Below are 20,109 nucleotides of genomic sequence, written 5' to 3' on the forward strand. Positions count from 1 at the left end.
GGGTGATTTTGAGAAAAACATTATGCATGCAAAATTATAGCAAAAAAGTTCGCTAACAGCTTCTTCTTATCTTCCATTTTGCAATTATAATACTCGGTTTACGAAAGACAAATCAAAGCCAGCGGAAGAAAAATAATGACATCAGAAGAAGTGCAACATGCATTTTAAATTAAATTTGATATATGCTTATATGAAAATGTCAACGTCTGATCATAAATCTATCAAGCTGGGCACTTTGGCATTGAGTTGAAAATGCGACAGTATTGCGCATTCCCGAACCCAGTCTCCCAACTCCTAAAGCAGAACTTCCGTTTCTTGTGGTCACGTGGTCGGCGTCTACGACATTTTAAGATGAACGGCAATGGGGAAAAGAACTGCTCCTAATTTTTTTAATCGCATATTATTTTTTAAAATTAATAATTACTTTAAAACATGATAAATTAATCATTAATTATCAATAGTCAATTAATTTCATATTATTTTTTTTGTTTGTTTTTACTAAACGAGTCTCGATTCCGGAAAAACGAGACTCGGTTCCGCTCACTGAAACAAGTCTCGATCGTAATGGTATCCCATCGAGTCTCGTTTCTAAATCGAGTGGTTTCCCAGAAACCTTGAGAGATCCCTTCGTTTTAAGGCTTTTCTGCTCTTTTCTTGAGTGTGGGTGTTTTCCACTCAAGAGCGAGTGTTTCTCTTAGTCCACTGTGACTTAGCAAGATTTATCACTCGAGTGCAAATGCTTTCTCACCTTTTGCAAATCATCGGTCTCATTGTTTCCGTTTTGTCCACCATGTTTTGGTACTGTGGCGTTTTTGAACTAGTACAGCTAAACTAAGCAGGGTCACTTAGTGTATAGGGAGACTTTGTTAAATTTTTACCGCTTCCTTTTTGGGCTTAACTGCAGAATACCCTGCCACTTCAAAGCTAACCCTCAAAATTGACTGGATACGCGGATACGCGGATACGAGGATGGAAAGAAAAGAGACCCTGGGGACGAAGCTATGAGCAATAGGAGTGGATACGCGGATACGCGGATACGCGGATATGAACTTCGCGGATTAAAAAACAGAACACTACTCTAATAGTTCTGTCGGAAATACTATTTCACCATTACACTTATCCTTTAGTCACAAATTCTAGTTCAACGGTTATAAAACAAAGGATTACTCTGATCGTTCTGTCAGAAATACAATTTTACCATTACACTTATCGTTTAGTCAGAAATACTATCAGAAATACTAGTTCAAAGCAAACTTTCGTGTCCAACTATTCTAATTTGTAAACACGTGCAACATCCTTCAGAAATACGATAAACAAATCTTTTCCACGGTTAACATACCGCCAAATAAATTCGGCCAGATATGACGAATAATGTTCTTTCTTCCTTCCATGCGTAGGAAGGTTCACTTTCATCTGCCTCCAGTGTCCTTCCTGTTTATTTGTGTCATAACCCTCAGGAAAACGAACTCTACAGAGTGGTTTACAGTTTTGTGAATGTATCCGTACTTATCTAGGTTCACATACGCTTTCCAGCAGTCGCTCACTATGGTGGTGCCTGGTTCAATCCATTCTTGTACATGCTTCAATAATGTCCCTTCAGTCCTGTCTTCCACGCATACAATGAAGCACTTTCTCGATTCCTCTTCGATTCCGCCGAAAACCCACTGTCCCTCCACTACATGCCCGCGATGATACTTTCTCTTTCCAATCTTCGATTCGTCTATTTGTACAACTTTTCCAGGTCCTCCAAGTTTCTCTCGGTTTTCAAACAGTGTCACTTCACAAAGTTCGCGACAAAACATGTCCCAGTCCACTGCAGTGTGGGAGCCAAGGCCAAGTTGCTGTTTAATTTGCCATTGCTCTAATCCTTGGCTCCACCAGTACGTAAATTTTATAACCTCTTCTATGGACAGGTTGGACTGTTCAAACCAGCTTCCTTCTCTGATGCTCTTTTCTGTTCTGTGCCTTTTTCGTCCAATTTGCCTCCTGCATTCCCAAACATAACCATCAGAACGGTCACTGCACTCTCGAAGCTTCATTTCGGAACAGCAAATGTCACATATACGATTTGTCGCAAGAAGCTTTTCTTTTTTTAACCATTCAATGGTGTAGTCTTTCGTCCAAAGGTGATTTCGAAGCAGTTCATCATACGTCAAGAAACCAGTTTCGTTATTACGCCTTCCATAACTTCCTATAGAATGTGAACATTGTACACCTATTTCTTTACGCTCAACGGCCGCGCACCCAACTTGTATTCCTATTTTTCTTTTATGAGTCACAGAGTACATTTTCTTCCAATTTTCTCTTTACGCTTCTGATAAACGTGCAACGCATTACAAAATGTCCTTATCCTGTTTTCCGAATGCAAATTGACAACAAATGACCATTAATATTTCCATTCGCTTTCTGTTTCTTACACCGACAATAACTTCACACGCTTTGTTATAAGACATCTGATAAACGTATAGCGCATTAAAAGATGTCCTTATCCTATTTTTCATATGCAAAATTTACAACAAATGATCAATAATATTCCTTCCGCTTTCTGTTTATTACACCTACAATATCTTCGCACGCTTTGTCATAAGAGAAGACATTTGTTACAGCTTCTATTATTCTTCATCAACAAACAATACCACCAATCCCACTGGGCACAGGCAAAACCCAAACAATAACTTTGCGCTGTAACAATAATTGAAATCAGCCCAGTCAAACAACCAAAGACAATATTTTATGGTTTAGATAGCTTTCCTTTTGTTATATTCATTTACCCCCACACGAACTCACGGTAATATTATTAAACGTACGTTCTTATACAATTCAACTTTCTCTTTAACTTTATCGCACCTCGGTAATTCAATAGCACGGAAACCTCCTACAAATAAAACATATAAATATGACCTTGTTTCCATACCTTTTTACTCTAATTCCTCTTTATGTTTTCAAATTCATTATCTGTAATTATTAACAATTTTTCATTTTTGGTGTCAAAAAAAAAAAAATGACATGTTTCGCACATTTATGACACAATAAGCCCCTATAGCGTTTCAACAATAGAAACAACAAAGCAAATGATACGCTAACATGCCGACAAATAAATCCTACACAACGTTCTCTCGCCCATAGTCAAGCTGCACTGGCAATACTAACAACTACTTGATCTTGTAAAGATGTCTTCTTCTCGTCTTGCGAAGTTGCGAAAACAACCAGACAGCACCTGGGCACTACTTCAAAAACGTTTAATCGCGCTCCCGGATCCGTTCGAAAAACTTTTTCTGCCTAATGTTTGGAACTTCATCGTCAACAAGTCTCATTCCTTGAGCACTAATCCAGGATACGTATCCACAAGTCTTATCACCACGACAACTTTCATTGCTGGATCAGCAAGTACACTTGTCACTGGCACACAAGAGATGCCTCTAAACATCTATTCAATCTTCGTTGGTCCACCGACGACAGGGAAATCACAAGCCATTAAAGAATGTGCTGTTTCTCCGATGGTTGCAGTGGTCAGGGAAACAGATTCCTCATCTCCAGTAATTCAAAAGTGCACATCCTCAGGACTTATAAAGACAATCGCTGACAACAAAAAGGGATTCCTCTTGTCCGGTGAGATTTACGATGTCTTATTTAAATTACTGAAGTCCGACGAAGAGAACGCCACTGGAGACGTGCAAGTTCTGTGTCAGCTATTTTCTGGAGAGGAAGCTTCATACAGGTACGCCACAGAAAGAACGCGCGAGATTGCATCAAACACGCCTTTTTCCATACTTGGTGCTACACAAGTTCCGTTTGCCGCCCGCCTTGTCACGCTATTAGACCAGGGACACGGTCTTATTGACCGATTTTTAATAACATTTCCAAAATGCCTCAGGCCATCCCCACAAGAAACGAACCAAGCAGTGGAAGCATTAAAGGAAAGTGCCCTTTCAAATTGTGAAGATATATTCATAGAAATCGCTAGATTGCATACATCGCGCTCAAGCTACACACTGACGCAAGAGGCAAATGACACTGTCAACGGTCTCAATGAAGAGTTCATTGCAGAAGTCAATGAAGCCATTACAGAAGGCAGGACCCCGCCAAAGACAAAAAAGATCGACGTAATTCTGTGCGTAGCTGCCGCACTCCATATCTTCAACCATGTCGCTTCGCAACTTCTCGAGCATACACAACCCACACCGTCAGCAGACAAGATTGAAAGATCAACACTCCTCAGTGCCATTGATTACGTTACTTGGGCCGAATCACAGAAAGAAATATTTGTTGAGGTAAGCATTGTACATAGTATTTCACTTCCCCTCATCCTATCTCTCTGAGATACAAAACATGTAAACAAAACACAGTTCTTCCTTTATAATACAACGTGATAACATCCAAAAACGCGCAGCCGAATAGCCATAGTCACGTAAGTAGCGAAGTGTCAATTTCTCGTTCTAAAAACGTGAAAAAAGAAAGTAATACACAAACTGTGTAGTCGCGTAGCAAGGCTTAAAGATTTGTTTATAGTTCGAGTGGCCGGGTATTCTGCAATTTCTCCCCCACGTACATACCCTGCCATACACACGAATTACCACGAGACCGCTTACGCCGTACCCAGTCGGTAACTAATTTGAAATGCACGTAATTTTAAATAATGTCACAATGGCGTACCTATGCATTGTGCTTGCTACACCGTACGCAGTGTTGTCTTTTAACGACTACTTTACCAAGGGAAAATAATAACCCGTAACATGGAGAGTACATTCTACGTTCTTTTAAGAGTCAGAGCCCAACAGAGCTAAACAGAATGTATGTTTTCCGTTTTAAAAATGATAGTTTACGTAAAATAAGCTAAAATAGCACATTTCACAAAGAATTTCCAACCGATTTTGTGCTTCGAAAAAAATTACCCTAAGATCACACAGCGAAGAACCTAAGAGCGCGCCTAGCAATAAAAAATGTGAATACAAATCATTCGTTCTTTAAAACAACGACCACGCTTTCCAATTCATACGAGTATAATAGCGCACATCTGTATTTTTTTGACCACAAAAACAAACATGTCCCCCTTTTTTATGTGATATTTTTAGTTCCTGGGCGAGTTGATAACACCAACACTGGACGACGAAAAACCGCAGCCGACAGCATTAGCAGTGAAGACCGCCTGCATCCTATTCTCCGGACCTGTCTTCACCTTCAGGGCATTCAAGCAGAGCGCCACTCGAAAGTTGCGTGGGATTGCGGAAGCAGAATTTCGAGATGCCATAGTCAGTTTGGAAAACTCTGGAATGGGAAAAATCTTTTCCTTCAGGATCCCGCGAACCACAAACCCTGTCACAGTTTTTGTGAAGAATAACCCAGATTCAATAACATGGCCGAGTGATCTGTGCTCACAAACAGAGTTTCGGCAAAGATACCAGTTACCAACGCATCGCAGTGTCACTCCTGCCATCAAGAGAGGGTTAGAATCAAGAGGCCATGTACCCTCAGGCTTTTTCAGTGATTAACGACGATCATACGAACTATGTACAACACATTCCCATATCTTTTTGAACTAATTTTGTCGTAAATGATATTCTGGTTCCATCGGTTAAGAACATTTTCCAATCAATATAAACTATGTAAAATATTTTCACATATAGTTTTCGAAAAAGTTTTCATTAGTTAATGTGATTATTACATTTCAGATTGGCGTGCTACAGTCAAAATGGTTTTAAATATTAAACATTTTAAACATTTTACACTTCATGGATCAAAGTATCTTCGTCCATTAATACTTCGAATCTTGGATTATTTCTAAGGGAGGGCTGGTGTTCGCCACCACGTATCCACGTATCCGCGTATCCACTTCAATATACACTTGGATTATTTCTAGGGGAGGGGTGCTCTTCCCAACCACGTATCCACGTATCCGCGTATCCACTTCAATATACACTTGGATCATTTCTAGGGGAGGGGTGGTCTTCGCCACCACGTATACACGTATCCGCGTATCCACTTCCATATACACTTGGATTATATTTAGGAGAGGGGTGGTGTTCGCCACTACGTATCCATGTATCCGCAGTCTTCAAGGAAGCAGCTTTGAAATGGCAGGGTATTCTGCAGTTACTCCCCTTTTTGTTTTGCTTTAAACTGGAAAGCTTCAGAGGAAAGGCTCAAAAAGTTGGAGGGTAACAACCAGTCAAATTCTGTATCCCTGGCTCTCCAAACTCTTCACAGGAAAATAGAAACGACGCATTCTGATCCTGAGGATGCTATCCTTGACCTGAAGGCTCTCGTTAAGGTTGTGAAGATTAATAATCATGACAAGGCAAGAGAGTACGAGTGTGTCCTTGATGAAGTCATGATCCTGTCAAGAGTAAAGTCCTTGAGAAAACCAACAAGCTCTTGAAGCAAATGCAGCCTGATCAGAGGCCCTCCTCATCTCAGGGCTGGAGGCGTTTTAATGCTAATCAGTTTGGTAATCCAGGCAACTCTCGTCGTGGTGGGAGTTTCTCGGTTTCCCGATGTAGTGCACCTTATCCTAATGCCCGTGTTCCTTCTACTTTGTGTCATTTTTGTGGCTCCAGTGAGCATCTTTAGAGAAGTTGTTCTGCTTTCCAGGATGCAAAATCTGCTACTATGCAGAATAAGCGTTCCCTATAGTGTTGTTAAACCATGCCTTTTTGGGCCATACTAAAGTTTTGTGTTGTCTATTTTTTTTCTCCTTTCTTATTGTGGTCAATTGGAATTGCGGTCGCTTCGCCCGATGGCCCATTCGCCCGAAGACGTTTCGGCCGATCTCAGAGTCGATTCGCCCGAAAAAAAAGTTGATTCGCCCGGACCAAGAGTCGATTCGCCCGGACTAATAAAATCCTGGATAATCCTTATGTTTTGTTGGCTTAACTTATCAAACATAAAGCATTTAACATTTCCTAATCTTTGGCGATGCCAGTTAACTGTTGAGTTCAATTTGTCACGCGTTTATTGTAAACGAACGCTGCCCATGGATACATCTATTTATCATGCCGCCAATAGACACTTCGTTTCTTGCAAACAAACTCTTTCCATAGATACATCCGTTATTTGTTTTCCCTTTTTGGCGTCTGTAGTATACATAAGCTGAATCGTCTTAGTTGGGATACGAAAGAGCATTGTTGCATTTAGCGCGTGCAGCACATTCTCATGTAAACACTGGATCGGCATGAGAAGTTGATATGATTTCACCTCAGTGCAAAGTCTTTAGTGTATTGCTTCTGTTTGTTTGTTTTGGTTCTCGGGGGATGTCCTTTTTTCGGTTTTGTTCTCATTTTATCTTCTTGTTCTTCTATCTAAGGTGAGCCTATGGAAGAATTTGTAATGGACGTGGACCCACATATTGCCGACCAAACGTCAGAAGACGCCTCCGAAAATGGAACGACTTCAGGTTAATTTTTTTTATGGTTTTGTCTGATTACACTTTTATCGCTACTTATTTAGAGCAGTTTAAGTTACCGACTTTTTCAAATGAAATTTTGCTGTTTAAATGCGTTCTTTCTCTTGTGTATAATAACGGTTCGCCATTTTTAAATAATTCTACTGTTGAGTTTACTTTAAGTTTAGTTCAAGAGACTTGATCATTAGGTTTTCGTAAAAACTATTACTTTTAGTCAGAGAGTTCACAGTTTGCCTTTGTTTCAGTTACAGTACAATTAAACAACGTTTTGTTGCCTTCGTCTTTTCCCGCTACACAATTCTCACGTCCCGCTGCCTGATCCAGTCGAAGAGTCGTCTCTTCAAGACCCCAGTGTTCTGTCTCCAATGGTTGAGGGTCCTGTTCACGTAACTTACGAAATTGTAGCAGATGGAACCAAGAGACGGCGAGAAAAATTAGTTGATAGCCTCGGGTACGCCTACAATGTTAAAGAAAGGGGAAAGGTGACTACTTACTGGCAATGTACCGTTGGCAATGTTACGACAATAGACTATGAAATCTCGAAACTAAGCTCAAGAATACCCGAATATTGTGTGAGACTATTAACTGTAAGAATTTATTTTATTTTTAGGTTCAAGAGCTGGGACTAGCAACAATCGACACGCCGGGGGCAAGGTACACATCCCGTTTTACATCCTAGTATAGCACTTGCACAAAGAAGCGAAGTTGTGCGCCTTGCAGATTAGGTTTGTGTCTGATGGAAAATTGATGCGAATTCAAAGGCAAACCTACCGCCGCCTTCAAGGCAAGATATTTGAACTCTGGGACCAATATACGTCCAAAGATAAAACAGCAGAGCAGTTGCTTAGAGCCTGCAGTCAACTTTATGGACCAGTTCGGTCAACTTAGGTTAGAATCTTTCTTAAAAAGATGTTGGTGTATAAGGTCCTACAAATCGAGCTTGAAATTGTTAGTTGTTCGCTTCACTTGAATACGTAGATTTCTTTTTGATGTAGGTTAGTGTATAGGTTAGGATAATATCTTAATAAGATGTTGGTGTATAAGCTCGGATAGGGTTCCAAATGGAAATATCTGTTCCTACAAATCGTGCTTGCAGTTGTTAGTTGTTCGCTTCACTTGAATACGTAGATTTCTTTTTGCTGTAGGTTTGACGTAAATATTTATTTGCTGTATATATTTCATTGTCAATAGGGTTCATATAGGTTCATATAGGTTAGGATACTATCATGTAAATAGGATTTTAAAATCATATCCAATAAAATATGGTGTTACTTAAATCATAGCGTGGTTTCTTGCATTTTTAGTAGACATTTGCATATCGCAATCGATAACGCAATACGGTAGAATGTGATCGTGAAAAGTTCTGGTAAACATATCCAAAATAAGACGGTTAAATATACTACAAACAACAAAAGGGAATACGAACAACGTATCTATGGACAGAGTTTGTTTGCAAGAAACGCGTGATAAGTCGAAGTGTCTGGCGTGAAAAATAGATGTATCCATGGGCAGCGTTTGTTTACAATAAACGCTAAATTGAACTTAACAATTTACTGGCAGCGCCAAAGATTAGGAAACATTAAATGCTATATGTTTGATTAAGTTAAGCCAACAAAACATACTTGATTAACCTGGATTTTATTAGTCTGGGCGAATCGACTCTTAGTCCGGGTGAATCGACTCTTGGTCCGGGCGAATCGACTTTTTCTTCGGGCGAATCGACTCAGAAATCGGGCGAAACGTCTTGGGGCGAATGGGTCATCGGGCGAAACGACCTGATACCAAGTACGGTGGCCCAGATCTGCAAACACAACAAACAGTTCTTGAAACACAACACAATATTTTTGAAACACAAGTCAATATTTGTGAAACACAACACAAAATTACTGAAACACAAGTCAATATTTGTGAAACACAACAAAAAATTATCAAAACAACACAAAATTATTGAAACACAACACAAGATTATCGAAATGCAACACAAAATTGAGAGAGAATTGATGGGCTGCTATACAACACATAAACCCATTCTTACTCAACCGCTGATACGTTATGCGCCTTACAAACTCCCGCTATTTTTCGTCACCATTTTTGCTTTTGCAAAATGTTTTGCGCTAACTGTGGAGCTGTTTTAAAACACTGCTCTAAATTTTGTCATGCTTGTGGACAAAAGGTAGAAAACGACATTGTTGGTGGGAATGAAATGGATAAAGGCGCAACAAAATGCTCGAGATTCAAAAGCTATGCTGCAAGAGGTCTACCCATTTTCGATCTAGTGGCTCGCAGAAGGCGCAGAAGAGGAAAGAAGAAGATCCCTTCACATTAATCACTGGATGTTACAAGGATGTTGAAGAGACGGCAGTTGGAATAACTTTTAGTGATATATTTTTTTTTGTCATGGCATATGCATGTGAGTTGATGCTACCAGTGGTCCATCAACCATATGATGAGTTCAAAAAAGATGTGACATTTGCATTTCTAAACACAAGGGGCTATGGATATGTATGAAGTGCCTCAAGTTCCTTAGTCTCTTTTGCAGCTGTAGCTGCCAAGACTTCATGTGTATTTAGTTACAATGTAAGGTTTAAAATCGAGTAAACTATTCCTGATGTCATAGTAGTAGTGATAGTAGTTTTGAAACCATTTTCTCCTCTTTTTTGAAAACTGAGGTCCTGATACATGTAGTTACATGTAAGGTTCATGTTCAAGTGAAATATAGATTTTGGTGTATTGTTTCTCATTTCTTCATGTTGATAAGCAGAACTTACTGTTACTTACTTACGGCTAGCAAAGGCAAATTAAACCATCATTTGAAATTAAGAACATGTTAAATTTTTGTTTGGAACCAATTTGGCAAATCGTGTCTCAAAATCTGAGACCGAAGACCCCTTCTGAATCTCAAAATCTAAAACCCAAGACTCTCCTTCAAATCCCAAGAACTAAGAGCTTTTTGAGATTTAAGGTCTTAGGTCTTAGTTTTTGAGATTCGTATGGGGTCTTAGGTCTTAGACCTTAGTTTTTTAGATACCTCTGGCAAATCTCATTCCAACTTAGAAACTAAAGATTGCATTCCATTTATTCCATGAAAGAAATAGAATTAATTGCACCCAGCCACTTTCCCATTGTAATATTGAGTTGTTTCAAAATTTCTTCTGAATTACTGTTATAGCTATTGTGCCACTTGCATCAGAAGTTGGAACAGTGCTAATGTTTCCCCCCAGTGTGTTGGATGGTGCAAATTCAGATTCTCCAACACATAATTAAAATACTCCGGAAAAATATTCTCGTCTTCCACTGACCTACAGTACACAGCCATATCATCAAGTTGTTGTCCTGTAACAGCCCTTGCAGGAATTCAGTATATTTGAAGCATACTTCAAATGGCCGTCAAAGACACAAAAAAGTATACTTCATTTGTACTTAAAGTATACTTTAAGTATACTTACAGAAGTATACTTAAAGTACAGTACTTTTGGTCACATAAAAAGTATACTTGAAGTATACTTCAAAAGCAGTACACTTCAAATATGCTTCACATTAAGTAAACTTCAAGTATACTTTAAATATACTTCTTGCATATGAATGAATACAGTCTTACTCAGATGCCTACAGTAGTAAAAATCTGTATTTATTAGGTGAATGCCAAGTAAAGTGTATAAAATGTAGAAAATTACAAAAATTTGTAAACAAAGAAGTTAAAATATAAAAAAGTTACAAGCTGTCTTCACAGCTGTTTTTCTCTTGGACTTGGCTTCCAGGCACATAATTTTATTTCTTAAACTGATCTTGATGATGCTGTCAGAACTCTCTGGAAATTTTTTCCTTGTGTAGCCTAGAAATCAAAGAGACATGTTTAAGTTTTTAAAATCATTTCCACCTCTATACATGTAGGCTTATAAGTGGGTGAGCATATAACTGGGACTTTTTTTTGTAAAAAGTACATAACTAATTATTAACATGTAGAGGGACTTAACAACAACTGAGCTACTAGACGCTGTTAAAAGTTCTTGTTATATGGCTGAACTGGTCCGTGATGAAAAGGATAATTCTGATTGGTTCCCTCAGCGATGCAAATTTTGGAAAACAAACCGCAGATGGACCGCTCACGAATTAATTTCTGCAAATTGCTTTATCAGTTCATTGCACAAAATAAACAGTTTTTTGGTAAGTACAAATCTTTTTACCTTCATGTTTGGAGGACAATTTCGGTTAAATGTTCACAAAAGCAGCATGAGAAACCTAAATAAGCTTACCCTTCACAAGCACATTTACCAAAAATGGATGGCGTAGATGTATTAATTTGGCAGGAGATTGAAAGAGTCATTGTAATAAATTCTTTATTGAACTAGCTTGTTTGCATGGTCCATATACCGGTATTGGAGAATATTGGTCTTGTTCTTTTTTTTGCAAGTCTATGAACCCAGCCACAGGCGAGGTCCATAAACCTGCAAGAAAAAGAGAACTGGACCAATATTCCTTTAGTATGGACCTCATATTAGTTCAGTAACATATATATGTTCCTGCAGAGTAATAAATAAACAATAGCCTCCATATGGCGTGGAAATATGCTCGGATTTTTGTCCGCTGACATTGTCTGTTCCGAGAAGTGAACAGTTTTCCGAGCGTAGCTCGAGGAAAACTGTGAGCTTTGAGGAACAGATAATGTCCAAGGACAAATCAATATCCGACCATATTTTCACACCAAACGGAGGCTGTTGTGTGCATTATCCTTCAAAAATTTTTCGGAACACATGCATTTTCAAAATTAGGGAATAACACTTGGATATTCTCCAGTTTTAACTGGGCAATATTTAGTCACATGATGCGTTTAGACCAATTGCGTGTGTGCAAAAATAGTTGATGGATTATAATGTTGAATATACATGTAAGTGTTTAATAACCCTTACTCATAATACTGTCCAGGATGTCTGCATCAATGCATCCTTTCCCATTCTTTCCAGTTAGACTTTTTCCAATAAGTTCACCATCCTGATAGAAACAGCTGAGCAAAAAGCAGGCAGTTGCCGTGGCTGTTTTTTTGGAAAACGCCTTTGTGATGTGGCTCTCATAGACGTAGACCCGTTTTCCAGGGAACAATTCTATCATCTGCAAACATTGAAATGTTTGGTAATTTTTAGAAAGACAGCAATATTAAAAACTCTCTCACCCACTCAGCCATCACCATATTACCTTCTATTCAAAATGTGATAAACAATTAGCTAGAAATTTCCTGCCACAAAAAAAAAGAATGGCACGATTTGACTGGAGTTCTTTGAGTAGACCATCTACACCATATGTAAGCATAATATCAATCAATCAATCAATCAAATCAATCATATCTTTATTTAAACTCAGATTTTTGAGTAGCACACAAAGTGTTGGTATCTCCGACTCATTCTTAAAATTACACTACTTAATACAAATTACACTACTCAATATTAAAAAAATTATTCTTACCTGATGATTCTCGGCAATTGCCCTGGAAACTTTTCCTGGCCTTGGAGCTTCACCCTGTTGAATTGCATTTGCTCCTTCCAACCTGCACAGATTGAGTTGCTCTGTGAGTAAGGCATTAGATTGTTTGAATTCTTTTTTCTCTGCCAGAAGATGGTGGCATCTGGCACAGTCTGGCTCACTCTGTAATCTAGGGCACTTGTTCGATGTTGAACTATGCAGAGGTTTTGTCCTTGGCCTTTTCATCCCAACAGTTGGTCTGTCAAATGTGTGAGGCATTGGTCTAACATAGGTGGCTGCTTCTTCGACATCAATATCACTTGTCAAGTCTACACCACTATCATCAAGGTCTGAGAAAAAGGAACACAAAAACTAATTTTATCAACATGTGAAAACACATTTTTGTTTTTTGTTGCACCAGTTCTGCTAAAGTATACAGAAAAGTCTTAACTTACTATTACTAAAATCTTCCTCCGCATAGTCCTCGCCATCTTCATCATCACTCCTGTTTGAGGTTCCTGCTGCCATTCTTCTCAATTTGTCAAAGAGTAAATCATCAGTTGTTCTACTTTTGACTCTCTTGTTTTGCTGCTTCTCCTTATTGGCCACTTCTTCCCTGTTCTGAATTTCTTTCTCCCTTCTCTCTGGTTCAAGCTTTTTCCTCTGCAGCTCCTTTTCTTTCTCCTCCAATTCTCTCCCTTGCTCATCAAGTATGACAACTGACTTGTTCAGTTGTGATAACTGACCCAGAAGATTGAAGTCCCTTTCCATCAACTGCTTTCTTCTTCTGCAGCTTTTCTTTTTTTTTCTCTCTCTCCTCTCTTTCCCTATTGTCTGCTTGTTTTTGTTCTTTGGTTTTACCTTTGGTTGTCACAGGGGTTTTTTCCTTCTTTTTCCTTGTCTACTTACTGCTCTTGTCTTTTTGGAGTGATACTGATGATGCCCCCCCCCCTTTTTTTTGAACTCCTATCCATTGCATTTTTGGTTTTAATCAGCTGCTCTTTTTCTTCTATTCCAAAAAGGAAAGAGACCACAGGCTCAGTACATAATTGGTCACTATTAATTTTCCATTTTGATTACTTTTATAGAAAAAGTGCAATATAAGTAATAAATATTGTTATTATTATTATCATCATTATTATTATTATTATTATTTTGTGTTTAAAGAGATGCCTACCGGTAAATACAAGTCAGGTTAAATCAAGTCATTATATCAAGTTTGCTAACTGAAATTTTGGCATTACTGTAAATAGACCATTTTAATCGTTAATTATTGTGAGTTTTTTTATTTGCTGTCATACATTTGCAGATTAATTTTGATGAATAGGCCATTTTACAGTTGTGTGCCCAGTTTCCCGGCCTATGAATGCAAGCAAGGTTGGAGGTGACCTTGCCTTGATACAAACCTCTCTGCTTTTCTCATTTAAATGCAAACTATAGTTAGCATTGGAACAACTTGATTATGACAACAAAAGCAGTGAGGTCTGAAAATTTACTTTTCTACAGACTGCACAAAACAGTTACTTAATGTTGAGGTGGACCATTACTTCCCAACATATGTTTCTCCTTGTATTGACAAAACTTTAGGCACAAAATGAAAAAAAACTTACCACTCTCACTAAGTATTACACAGGGGTAGTACTGCTTGTCACTGTACATAGCTTTAGTTGCACCACTGTCTTCCTTTTGTAAAGAGAGGGACGCACACACTTCTGAGTGTAGGTTGAAATGCGTTTTACTCTAATCACGAGACCCTAGATATATCGGTATCTCACAATCATTTAAGTGTGAATCAAGTCCATCAGCAGCGTATATTGTAACATCTCCCCTTTTATAACGAGCTTAATTAGAACTTAATTTTCCACTGTGGTATAGCAATCGATATAAAACGGTAAAAAATTATATATATATATAAAAAAATCAAAGTCACTGTTCTGAGCCTAGTATGCGAACTCTAAAGTCCTTGAATTGAGTGTTCACGTTTGTAAGACTAGTTTGCGAACTTTAGAGTGTCTTTAGCACATGTAATCCTGAAACTGTACAGGTTTCTTAATGGTCCTGGAGCTTGTTCTTGCTGCTGGTGCAATTGTGCTGGCTGCAAGGTCTGTGCTTGCTGACAACGTGGAAGTTTGTGGTACTGCACTTTCAGTTTTAGGGCTGTCTTGCTCTGCTACGTGCTCAGACTGAGATGGTTTGATTGCCTGTCTATTGCGGCGTAGCACTTCCCCTCCACTTGTTTCTACTAGGTAAGACCTGTCTGAGAGTTTCTGCAGACAAGTCCCTGCCTCCCATGTCTTGCCTCTGTGAGTAGGCGCAATACGCACTTCTTGGCCAATGTCGAGGTCTGGGAGTTCTTTGGCATTCTTGTCGTGGTAGCTCTTGGCCTTCTGGCGTTTCTGGTGTATCTTTTCTGCTACTCCTTCAGTAACTTCAGGATATAGCAGGTTGGTTGCTATGGGGACCAACGTCTTCGTTCTTCTTGACATGAGCCTTTGCACTGGACTTGAATGTATACCAGCTGTGGGGGTATTTCTGTAATCCAGCAAACTTAACCAGGGGTCTTTCTTGTCTTTCAGGGCTTTCTTGAAGAGTCCTTTGACAACTTTTACAGCTGACTCTGCTTTGCCATTGGACTTGGGATGATAAGGTGACGAAGTGACATGTAGAAACTCCCACTGTTTCGCGAACTCTGCAAATTCTTTACCGGCGCACTGCGGTCCATCATCTGTGACCAAAACATCTGGAATGCAGTGCCAGCTGAATTGCACTCTCATGAACTTGATAATGGCTGCAGATGTTGTCTCCCCGAGAGGGCTGACTTCGGAGTCGGAGTAATAGTCCACTAGGACGATGTAGTCTTTGGACTTAAGAGTGAATAAGTCTGCTGCCAGTCTACTCCATGGCCTGTCAGGAATCTTGTGAGTCTGCAGTGGCTGTTGGGGGTTGCTGGCTTGAAATTCAGCACACACTTGGCACTTAGTAACAGCCTCTTTGATATCACTGTTCATGGCTGGCCAGTAAGACACGATCTCTCGCCTTTGTCAAGCAAGCTTCTATTCCAAGATGGCTGGAGTGTAATCGTGATATCACCTCAGGTCTTAGTGCACGAGGAATGATAACATGTTGACTCTTAAAGAGTATCCCATTGTGCAATGTAAGATCTTCGCGAAAGTTCCAGTAGTCCCTGATGGAAAAAGGAACTTGTTCCCTTGTGTCAGGCCATCCCACCAGTATGGTGCTCTTGAGGGTCTGCATTACAGGATCTTGTTCAGTGGCTTTCTGTACCTGGGCTAGTCTTTCGCTGGTAATCTTGACTGTGTCTAATGGGTTGATTTGTTCCAGTTCTAGAGCAAACATCTGGAATTCATCATGAGACTGGTCGCCTTGATCTTTGAGGTAGGCTCTTGACAGGTGGTCTGCGACATACATTTGGGAACCTGGCTTGTACTGCACGTCGAGGTTGTACCGTTGAAGTCATAACAACATTCTCTGTAGTCTGCTTGGGGCTGCTAGCAGAGACTTCTTAAAGATGGATTGCAGTGGCTTATGATCAGACTCAACAGTGATCTTCTCTCTTCGTGTGATGTACTGACTGAACTTTGAGCAGGCAAAGATGATGGCTAGGCATTTCTTCTCAATCTGGGTGTACTGCTGTTCCACTTGTGAGAGAGTTCTGGATGCAGATGCAACTGGTTGGCCATTCTGCAACAGGGTGGCTCCAAGACCCTTCTCGCTAGCATCACATTGTATGGTTACTTCTGAATTCATATCATAGTATTTCAGCATGGGGTGTCTTGTAACCAGTTTCTTGATCTCTTCAAAGGAGTCATCGTGCTGTTTTGTCCCGATAAACTTTGCATCTTTGACGGTCAGTTGACGTATTGGCTGAGCAATCTCTGACAACCGTGGGAGGAACTTGGCCAGGTAATTGACGAATCCAAGGAGACTGAGTGCTTGTTGTTTGCTGGTAGGTTTGGGCATCTCACTTACAGCGGTCACTTTGTTTGGGTCAGGTTTGAGGCCTTCACTGGAGAGGACATGTCCCATGTACTTGACTTCGGGTTTTCTGAGGTTCAGCTTCTTGCTGTTAAACTTTAGGTTGACATCATGCACACGTTTCAGTAGTTTCAGCAAATTCTCGTTATGCTCTAAGGTAGCTTCATCCAAAGTATCACTGGAGCCTATCACTAGAATGTCATCTCGTAAGACTTCCACACCCTGCAAGTCATTTAGGTGTTCATGTACCTTGCATTCAAACTCTTCCGGTGCTGCATTAACGCCAAAGGGCATGCGGAGGTATCTGTACCAGCCGAAGGGTGTCCAAAAGGTGGTAAGCTTGCTGCTTTTCTCGTCTAAGCTTATCTGATAGAACCCATCTTTGGTATCTAGGGTGGTGAAAACCTTGGCCTTGCTTAGCTTTGGGAGTACTTCCTCCAAAGAGGGCATTTGGTATTTCGGGCGTTTTACAGCTTTGTTGAGATCTTTGGGATCTAGACAGATTCTGATCTTTCTAGACTTAACAACAACAACCATGCTGCTAATCCAATCGGTCAGTTCTGTTTCTTTCACTAGGATGTTTTTCTTCTCTAGTTCTTCTAGTTTTGCTTTCACCTCTTTGTGTAGCGTGACTGCAATTCGTCTGGGTGCATGATGCACTGGCATGACGCCTGGGTCAACTGTGAAGCTTGTTTTTCCAATGTGACCGAGGCCTTCAAAAACGTCTTTGAAGTCATTGAGAATCTTTTCTTTGGTGAGCTTGGGCTTGTTTTCTTGAATAGTGTTGACTTGTGCCACCGGGTCACAGTTTATCTTCAACAAACCCAGGGTTTCACAGGTTTCTGCGGACAATAGCGGCTTGCTTTCTCCTTCTACAACTTGAAACTTGAGCGTGTACTGTTGTTTGTATTCGTGGCGAACTTTGAGTGTCACTTCGCCGAGTGGTTTCATCATGGAACCATTAAACAATCAGAGCCTCACTTTGCTTGTTTGCAGAGCTGGATTGCCATCTTGATTGATGGCTGACAGATCATGATGAGATAGCACATTGCATGTTGCTCCTGTGTCAAGCTGACATTCCAAGGTCGTCTTGAAACGATCAGTCACGTCTGTAAATTCGAGCGCAGCAAAAAGCTGTTTCCCTTTGGCTTGCACTGATGAAACTTCTTCGACTTTGAAGAAAAATTCATCAGATTCTGTTTCCGACGTTTCTGCTTCCGACGAGTCTGAAATCAAGATGTTACAATATACGCCGCTTCCGATGGATTTGATTGACACTTAAATGATTGTGAGATACCGATATATCTAGGGTCTCGTGATTAGAGTAAAACGCATTTCAACCTACACTCAGAAGTGTGTGCGTCCCTCTCTTTACGTGGTGTCAGAAGAGTAAAGTACGACAAGCTCTAGCTAACCACCTCCTTAGGCACGAAAGTTGTAGTACCACTACACAAGTCACAAGAAGGCCGTTCGCCGAAATGCCTGATCCGCCTGCAATGTCCGGCACCACCACACGTGCTCTCATGTTCACATTGAATTTCCCAGTACCTGCCCCGATGAATGTCAAGGGTGATCCAGTGAACAACTGAGAATTCTTTAGGTAGCAATGGACAGACTATGAAGTCGCCACTGGCCTTGACCAACAGGAGCAGAAGATACGACTTGCCACATTCCGCTCTGTGACTTGACGCTGAACAAGGTAACACCGAAGCGTGTATTCAAGCCTTAGAGGCATACTTTAAGCCTAAGAGAAATGTGGTTTACGAGCGGTATCAGTTTAACATGTGCACCCAGTCGCCCGAAGAAACCATAGATAGCTTCGTGAACTGATTGCGAAAGGCGGCTTCTACTTGTCAGTTTGGAACACTGACAGAAGAGTTAATTAGAGATCGGCCTCAAGGATCACTCCACCAAATTACGACTCTTGAAAGAGGAAAGCTTATATCTAAACAAGGCGCTCAATATCTGCTGTTCAAACGAAGCTGCAAACCAGCAGTTGGAAGCTATGAAGCCAGATGAAAGGAAAGCCACAGAGGAAGTTTGCGTTGTCAAGAATCGCAACGATAAGGATCGTCACAAACAGAAGCAAGCCACGCCTACCACCTAATGGCAAGAAGAAAACCAGAAACGACACGAAACGATAAGATGACGTGGCCAAACAAAAGAATTATCAGTGCTTTAACTGTGGAAGCAAACAGAAACACAAGCTTGAAAGTTGTCCTGCCTTTGGAAAAGTATGCAAAACATGCAATAAACAAAACCACTTCGCGTCAGTCTGCAGATCAGTATCACGCACATCGCAAGTTAAACAGATGGCATCGATTTCAAATCCATCAGAAGCGGCATATATTGTAACACCTTTGTTACCTGGTTTTCCTTCACTACAGTCTTTATATTATCCTCGATGAACTGGACCAGAAAATATCCTTCAAATGGATATCCATATCTTAGTACAAAAAGTTTCAAATAGTTTACAATGCTATATCACAGTGGAAGCATGCAGTTACATAAGCTTATGTTTGAACAGTAGAAAAACAGTCACAGCCAGTCCTCTTTCATCTTTCAGCATATGGTGGTAGTTCCCCACAATCAAATGCTGAAAATTTGGCTTTCTTATTTACTGATCTTACATGGAATTTTAATACAACAGAGCAAACTAATTTGTAGGCTAAAGTACTTCATAAACGTTCTGGCTGCATGGTGTTAGGGGATTTGAAAACTACTTGGTTTTGTATAGAACACAATTATATAACGAAATAACTTACTTGCTTCGCCATACTTAAGTGATGGGGCTGTTTTCCTTTTGTCTTTCCCTGTAGCACTCATATTCTACACAATAACTCAAGCATAAAATACACGTATTGTTCTTGCAAACAGTCTTGAACAACTTTGAGTGCTCGAGCAATGACCCAAAGTTCCCGCCTAAACCAGAAACCTGACCAAATAAGGCAACACATAAAATCCCGTATGTTGTGCAACCATGCAAAGATCAGTGGTAAATCTAGCAAAGTGACATGCGCTAACCAATCAAAAGATCTGAAAGATGGTGGAAGGCCAAGATATCTACGATGAAAGTAAGGAAAGTCCTTCCACTTCTGTGGCTAGTTCTTGTAAAAAAAACGGGCCTTACAACCAGTATCTTTCTTAGCCAGGAGCGAAGATTCCGCAGACAACTTTGAAGAAATGGCCAGAAAAAAGCTTTGCGACTACTTCTACATCAGAGGATGATGCAAGCTTAGTAACGATATCAAATTCAAACG

At 40.1% G+C, this 20,109-nt stretch overlaps 3 protein-coding genes across 4 annotated transcripts; 1 reads left to right on the forward strand and 2 right to left on the reverse strand.

Annotated features, from left to right (window-relative positions):
- Positions 1-1,409: 1,409 nt before the first annotated feature.
- On the reverse strand, positions 1,410-2,949 carry LOC145500121 (uncharacterized). Its single transcript, XM_081479607.1, has one exon. It carries the CDS (start codon positions 2,286-2,288, stop codon positions 1,410-1,412), a length of 879 nt encoding a protein of 292 aa, XP_081335733.1. The 5' UTR covers positions 2,289-2,949.
- A 47-nt stretch (positions 2,950-2,996) lies between these two features.
- Positions 2,997-6,376, forward strand: LOC145500122 (uncharacterized). Its single transcript, XM_081479609.1, has 3 exons — positions 2,997-4,271; positions 5,073-5,443; positions 6,205-6,376. The coding sequence occupies exons 1-3, from the start codon at positions 3,171-3,173 to the stop codon at positions 6,374-6,376; spliced, it is 1,644 nt and encodes a 547-aa protein (XP_081335735.1). The 5' UTR covers positions 2,997-3,170.
- A 4,640-nt stretch (positions 6,377-11,016) lies between these two features.
- On the reverse strand, positions 11,017-19,902 carry LOC145500391 (uncharacterized). 2 transcript variants are annotated; one of them, XM_081479911.1, is made up of 6 exons: positions 19,615-19,902; positions 14,464-14,536; positions 13,309-13,862; positions 12,857-13,203; positions 12,307-12,505; positions 11,017-11,231 (listed from the first exon to the last, which is right to left on the reverse strand). In XM_081479911.1, the coding sequence occupies exons 3-6, from the start codon at positions 13,622-13,624 to the stop codon at positions 11,095-11,097; spliced, it is 999 nt and encodes a 332-aa protein (XP_081336037.1). In that variant the 5' UTR covers positions 13,625-13,862; positions 14,464-14,536; positions 19,615-19,902; the 3' UTR covers positions 11,017-11,094. The 2 variants fall into 2 exon arrangements, with proteins under 2 accessions (XP_081336037.1, XP_081336036.1); XM_081479910.1 differs by lacking the exon at positions 14,464-14,536.
- Between the last annotated feature and the right edge of the window lie 207 nt (positions 19,903-20,109).

Source organism: Orbicella franksi, chromosome 10 (assembly GCF_964199315.1).
Source record: "Orbicella franksi chromosome 10, jaOrbFran1.1, whole genome shotgun sequence".
Lineage (NCBI taxonomy): Eukaryota > Metazoa > Cnidaria > Anthozoa > Scleractinia > Merulinidae > Orbicella > Orbicella franksi.

Coding starts and splice junctions, on each gene's coding strand:
- LOC145500121 (XM_081479607.1), bottom strand. CDS start 2,288: ATGTACTCTGTGACTCATAAAAGAAAAATAGGAATACAAGTTGGGTGC.
- LOC145500122 (XM_081479609.1), top strand. CDS start 3,171: ATGTCTTCTTCTCGTCTTGCGAAGTTGCGAAAACAACCAGACAGCACC. Junction 4,272..5,072: donor AGAAAGAAATATTTGTTGAG/GTAAGCATTGTA, acceptor TGATATTTTTAG/TTCCTGGGCGAGTTGATAAC. Junction 5,444..6,204: donor ACTCCTGCCATCAAGAGAGG/GTTAGAATCAAG, acceptor AACTCTTCACAG/GAAAATAGAAACGACGCATT.
- LOC145500391 (XM_081479910.1), bottom strand. CDS start 13,624: ATGGAAAGGGACTTCAATCTTCTGGGTCAGTTATCACAACTGAACAAG. Junction 12,506..12,856: donor CAATTGCCGAGAATCATCAG/GTAAGAATAATT, acceptor CAATGTTTGCAG/ATGATAGAATTGTTCCCTGG. Junction 11,232..12,306: donor CATCCTGGACAGTATTATGA/GTAAGGGTTATT, acceptor TTTGATTTCTAG/GCTACACAAGGAAAAAATTT.